Source organism: Osmerus mordax, chromosome 21 (genome assembly GCF_038355195.1).
Source record: "Osmerus mordax isolate fOsmMor3 chromosome 21, fOsmMor3.pri, whole genome shotgun sequence".
NCBI lineage: Eukaryota > Metazoa > Chordata > Actinopteri > Osmeriformes > Osmeridae > Osmerus > Osmerus mordax.
In genome coordinates this window covers 11,543,495-11,546,903 of record NC_090070.1, presented here as the reverse complement: position 1 = coordinate 11,546,903, position 3,409 = coordinate 11,543,495, and the positions used below count along the sequence as shown (strand labels likewise).

General features: G+C 59.3%; 1 protein-coding gene across 1 annotated transcript in view; it reads right to left on the bottom strand.

Annotated features, from left to right (window-relative positions):
• Window positions 1-401: 401 nt before the first annotated feature.
• The window catches only part of cacna1ab (calcium channel, voltage-dependent, P/Q type, alpha 1A subunit, b), a 35,346-nt gene continuing 32,338 nt past the window's right edge, over window positions 402-3,409 (bottom strand). Inside the window, 7 exon segments of the mRNA XM_067259426.1 lie at window positions 402-621; window positions 659-785; window positions 839-1,058; window positions 1,060-1,146; window positions 1,953-2,102; window positions 2,104-2,195; window positions 2,396-2,603. Coding sequence (XP_067115527.1) covers window positions 402-621; window positions 659-785; window positions 839-1,058; window positions 1,060-1,146; window positions 1,953-2,102; window positions 2,104-2,195; window positions 2,396-2,603 — 1,104 coding nt within the window.

The following is a 3,409-nucleotide window of genomic DNA, read 5'->3' as shown; positions in this document are numbered from 1 at the left end:
AATGGTGCATAGTGCTCGTCTGTCTGCCTGTCTGCCTGTCTGCCTGTCTGTCTGTCTGTCAGCCTGTCAGCCTGTCTGTCTGTCTGCCTGTCTGTGTGTTGCTCCTACTTTGGAGTCTCACACACACACTCACACAGTGTGTTTTGTAACAGCGCATCCTCTGTCTTCCATCCCTCCATCCAGAGGTAGAGAGATGGAGACAGGAGAGTCTTTATCCTCTCCTCTTCGCGTCTCTTCTCCTCCCCTCCTCTTCTCCCTTTTCTTCAAGTCCATAACTGAAGCCAGAGGGACGGGAACAAAGTTCCCATCTCCTCTCCTCCTCCTCCTCCTCCTCCTCCTCCTCCTCCTCCTCCTCCTCCTCCTCCTCCTCCTCCTCCTCCTTCTCCTCCTCCCCAGGTCCGCTAGCACCAGTCATCGTCGTCCGTCTCACTGTAAGGTTCATGGAGGCCCTTGCGGGGCCCTCGAGGGTGGGGGGCCCGTTGGTGGGGGTGTGGGGGTCCAGGGGGCCCCCCTCGCCGGTGGGGGGAGGGCGAGTTGGAGCGGTATCCGTTGGGCACCCTGCGGGGGTGAGGAGGGGGAGGCGGGGGAGGGCCACCACCGTGCCGGACAGTCCTGGGGGAGCGCGGGTGGGGGTTGCCGTGGGGATGGGGGGTTGCCGTGGGGATGGGGGTTGCCGTGCGCCAGGCTCTGCTCGTACCCAGGCGGCTCGTGGTGGCGCTCGTACTCGTAGTCCTGCTCGTAGAACGACCCGTCCCCCTCCGGGCCGTCTCCGGACGGGGGGCCCGCTCCATCGCCCCCGGTGGGGGGGACCGCGGTGACCCGTGAGGCGGCGGCGAACGCGGCGACTGGTGCCGCGGCGACCGGGGCGAGCCGTGCCTGGACGATCCGCCGCCGTGGTGGGGAGAGGCCTGGCGGGACGGGGGGCGGTGGTACCCGCCCGCGTCGTGCTCCGGGGGGGAGAAGTGCCGGGGGGAGGGGGAGCGGAGGCGGCCGGGGGGGCCGTAGTTGGGCTTGCGGACGGCGGGGGAGTAGGTGACGTGGGGGCGGGGCACGGCGGGGGGTCTGGGGGAGCTGGCGGCGCCCCCGGCGCGGGGTGCTCGTCCCCGAGGTGGACGGGACGGGGCTCCCGCTCACCGAGCTACTGCCCTACAGCAACATGTAAACAACGGCAAATCAAAACAACAGCAACGCCAAAACAACAACAACAACAACAGGAAAAGAAGAGCAACAGTAACAACAACAGCAGCCGCAGCACAACCAGAGATATATAGATAGATATATAGACAGACAGACAGAAGTGGACAACAGAGCGATGGAGGGAGAAAGAGAGAGAGGAAGAGAAACAGCAGTAACAAATGAAAGAGAGCAGACATCGATAAGCCACGAGCCACAGCAAGTGTGACAAAGAAACAGGAACAAAAGAAAGAGCGACAGAAGGAGACAGAGTGATATCTGTCAGTAGAGGTGGCGGAAACAACAGGGAGAACTCTGAAAGCTCATCGGTTGGACTTTTTCATTGGCCTGTCTCCCACCAATAGGACAAAGAGGAAAGAATGCCCTGAATACACCTGGTTTCCATGGCGCTGCGGAAGAGCTCTCTCCTGAGCAGGTTACCATGGAGAGGAGAAAATATGCGATGTGCCCATAGATGGACTGATACAATGTCTTGTACTACATCTCTATGTATGTCTGCATCGCTCTGGATAAGAGCGCCTGCAAAAAAATGTAGGTGTGTGTGTTCATAGATCGGTATGGTTGTGACTATGTGTGTGTGTGACACTAGTATTACCAGTGTGTACTTGTGCCTATGTGTGTATCAACGTGTGTGTGTGTGTGTATCTACACGTCTGTATATCCACCTGTGTGGGTATCTTTATGCACATCTCCATGTGTGTGTGTCCACATATCTACGAGCGTGTGTGTGACCAGGCCTCTCTCTCGGTGATGCCCACCTGGCAGTGCCCTCGGCCCTCGCTGGGAGAGCGTGACCAGTGTCGTTCTCCCCGGTCGTGGGGGTGTCGCTGGGGGTAGTCTTGGCGCTCGGGGCCATAGCGCTCCTTGTCCAGGGAGCTGTGGTGGTGGTGGTGATGGTGGTGGTGGGTGGCGGCGGTCCTTGGCCCGGCCCCGCTCGCGCTCACGCTCCTTGGGGGGAAGGTCACCTGACGGAGTGGTGGTGCTCAGGTCAGTGCCCAGACCTGGGGGGCGGGAGGGAGGGGCTGCTGCTGGTTTATTACTTTAAGAAATACTGGGACATGTGTGTGTGTGTGTGTGTGTGTGTGAGAGAGCTGTGTGTGTGCAGTGGTAGTAGTCACAAGCTAGCACACTTCCTGTCAGAATAATGTACGTTTCACTAGCCCATACAAACAATACGTTCATGTGTGTGTGTGAGTCTCACCGGTGTCGGCGTCAGTGTATCGTGCCAGGGACCTCTGGGAGGTGCCGTGGTTACGCTCCCTCCTCCGGTGCCCCCCCCCTCCCCCGTGGCGGCCCTCCTCGGGCACCACCCTCTCCAGGGAGTAGTCGTCCAGACGCACGCCCCGCCCGCTCCGTCCGTGGACCAGGGAGGAGGTGGAGCGACGCATCGGGCTGGTGTCTGTGATCGTCTGTTGGGGGAGCGGAGGGGAGGGAGAGGAGAGGGAGGGAGGGAGAGGAGGGGGGGGGAGAGGGAGAGAAGGGAGGAGAGGCAGAGGAGGGAGGGAGGAGAGGGAGAGGGGGGGAGGGCAGGAAGAAGGAGAAAGTGGGAACAAAGAGTAAGACCTCAGTCAGGGGAAGCACAGTAGTGCTCTGTGAGCATGTAGCAGCTCCTACGTCTGCAGTCTCGTGAGGGAGTGTGAGTCAATGTTCCGGAACAGCTCGTCAGTCACAGAACATACTGTATCAGCACCCTCCCTCCACCCTGCCCCCTCCACCCTGCCCACCCTCCCTCCACCCTGCCCCCTCCACCCTGCCCACCCCCCCGACCCCCCTGCCTCTAAACCTCAAGCACAACAGTCTACAGATCCATGCTTCCCTCAGACAGAGAGACATGAGAGACAAGCAGAGAGAGAGAGAAAGAGAAAGAGACAGAAACAGAGAGAGACTCAAACAGGGAACACAGGAGAGAGTGAGAGACGGAGAGAGACAGAAAGAGAGGGATGACAGAGGCATATAAATCTAGAAAGAGAGAGAGAGAGAGAGAGAGCATGGAGGAGGAAGAGGAGGAGGGTGTATGATATATACCATGCCTGCCATGCATCCAAAGGCAGCATATCCATGTAGCTACAGCATTCTGCATTCACAACAATCACAAGCCCTATGTGTTCTAAAGCACATGGCAGTCATACTGGATGTTGGGTAGCACACACCCTCAACACAGCAGGACTTAGCAGCCTACCTCCAACACAGCTGGTATGCATGCCCCCCCACACAC